Genomic DNA, 1,933 nt, shown 5'->3' with positions numbered 1-1,933 from the left:
AGTGGGTTTTGAATACGTAGGCTGTTCAGCTTCGGCTGCTGCCTGTTCGGTTCACCTCCCTGGCCCTTCGTTTCATCTCCTCGCGTGGCCTGTTCAACTCCTCTCTCTGTGCCTATAAAAGAGGTCGCTCCTCTCCAGAGATACACTACGAGACACAGCACCATATGCGCCTACCACTCGGTTCCAGAGCTTTGCGCCGCCGCTCAAGACTTCTCCATCCCGTCTATCGGCGTGCACCGCTGGACGGGACAGCAGGCCTCCGGAACCCCGTCTCTTGTGATCCTGTACGGGAGAGAGGCGATAAGGTTTTTGGGGAGCGTTCTACCGCGACTGCTGGCTTCAACATCGACACGGAGGCCGACGACTACTTCCCCAACGACGACTTCTTTCCCGACATCAGCAACCTCTTCAGCGACATGGCTCTCAACAGCGACAACGGCAACGCTGGTTCCTCTTCTGGACCGTATGTGTTCTTGCTTTCCTTTTATGAGATCATTATCCTCTTTCTTCTCCTAGCAACAAGTTCAGGTTCATTGTCAGCAAACATATTGCTCTTCTCAATCAGTTTAGACATGTTTCTCCTTTACTCTATGGTGATTTGCATGACTAGTTTAATATCAAACTTTTTAGTCATGTTTTATCCAATGTTTTATTTGATTAAATCATGGGGAAAATTGCTAATATATTCAACAATCCAAAAACCTTATAGGCATTATTCCCCGGTTAGCTTTGCTTCATCTCTTAAGCCTCCTCCTTTCGAGGGCGTGAATTACAAGAGGTGGCGTGCGAGAGCTATTCTCTGGCTTACAACCATGAGATGCTTTGACGCCACTAAGGGCAAGCCTGAAGGAGAGCTTACTCCCCTCAAGGAGAAAGCTTTTGAGGATGCCGACACCCTTCTGAGGGGTGCTATCATCAGCGTTCTTGGCGAGAACATTGTTGACTCGTATTTGTCCATCTCTACGGGCAAGGATATGTGGGACGCAATCGAGGTCAAGTTTGGGGTCTCGGATGCGGGCAGTGAACTGTATGTCATGGAACAATTTTATGACTTCAAGATGACTAATGAGCGCTCCATCGTTGAGCAGGCTCATGAGATACAGTCCATTGCTAAGGAACTTGAGCAGTTCACTTGTGTGTTGCCGGAAAAATTTATTGCCGGAGGTATCATTGCCAAGCTTCCTCCTTCATGGAGGAATTTTGCTACTTCTCTGAAGCACAAAAGACAAGAGTTCTCCACTACGGATCTCATTGGGTCTCTTGACGTGGAAGAAAAGGCAAGGGCAAAAGACACACGTGCTCGAGGTGTTGAGGGAGGTTCTAGTGCCAACTTGGTACAGAAGAAGAACTTCCAATCCTACAAGTCCAAGAACAAGAACAAGTATGATGGCAAAGGAAAATTTGATGGGAAGAACAAGGCCTCACAGTCTACCAATTTCAAAAGGAAGACCGATAAGAAGAAAGGAGTATGCCACGTCTGTGGTGATCCTGATCATTGGGCTCCCAATTGCCCAAACCGCTTTGACAAGCGTCAGCAAGGAAAGGGCGGCAAGACGGCCAATGTTGTCATTGGAGACACTGAGATAAAGGATGCTGGGTATGGTATATTTCCTCGTCCTTTCAATATGTCATTCTCCTGAATGGTGGATTGACACAGGTGCCAATGTACACGTCTGTGCTGATATCTCCATGTTTTCTTCTTATCAGGTCGCAGGGACTTCCTCCGTGTTGATGGGCAACGGCTCGCATGCTACTGTTCGTGGTGTTGGTACGGTCGATCTGAAGTTCACTTCGGGGAAGATCGTGCGCCTGAAGAACGTGCATCATGTCCCTTCTATCAATAAAAATCTTGTTAGCGGATCGCTTCTGTGTCGTGATGGCTACAAGATTGTGTTTGAGTCCAATAAATTTGTTGTGTCAAAATTTGGAACCT

General features: G+C 47.6%; 1 protein-coding gene across 1 annotated transcript; it reads left to right on the top strand.

Moving 5' to 3' along the window:
* Positions 1-1,640, top strand: LOC139837966 (uncharacterized). Its single transcript, XM_071827299.1, has one exon. The coding sequence runs from the start codon at positions 165-167 to the stop codon at positions 1,638-1,640; it is 1,476 nt and encodes a 491-aa protein (XP_071683400.1). The 5' UTR covers positions 1-164.
* The last annotated feature ends 293 nt before the right edge of the window (positions 1,641-1,933 follow it).

Source organism: Lolium perenne, chromosome 3 (genome assembly GCF_019359855.2).
Source record: "Lolium perenne isolate Kyuss_39 chromosome 3, Kyuss_2.0, whole genome shotgun sequence".
Classification (NCBI taxonomy): Eukaryota; Viridiplantae; Streptophyta; class Magnoliopsida; order Poales; family Poaceae; genus Lolium; species Lolium perenne.
The sequence above is the reverse complement of the archived record's forward strand: the minus strand, read 5'-3'. Positions and strand labels throughout refer to the sequence as shown.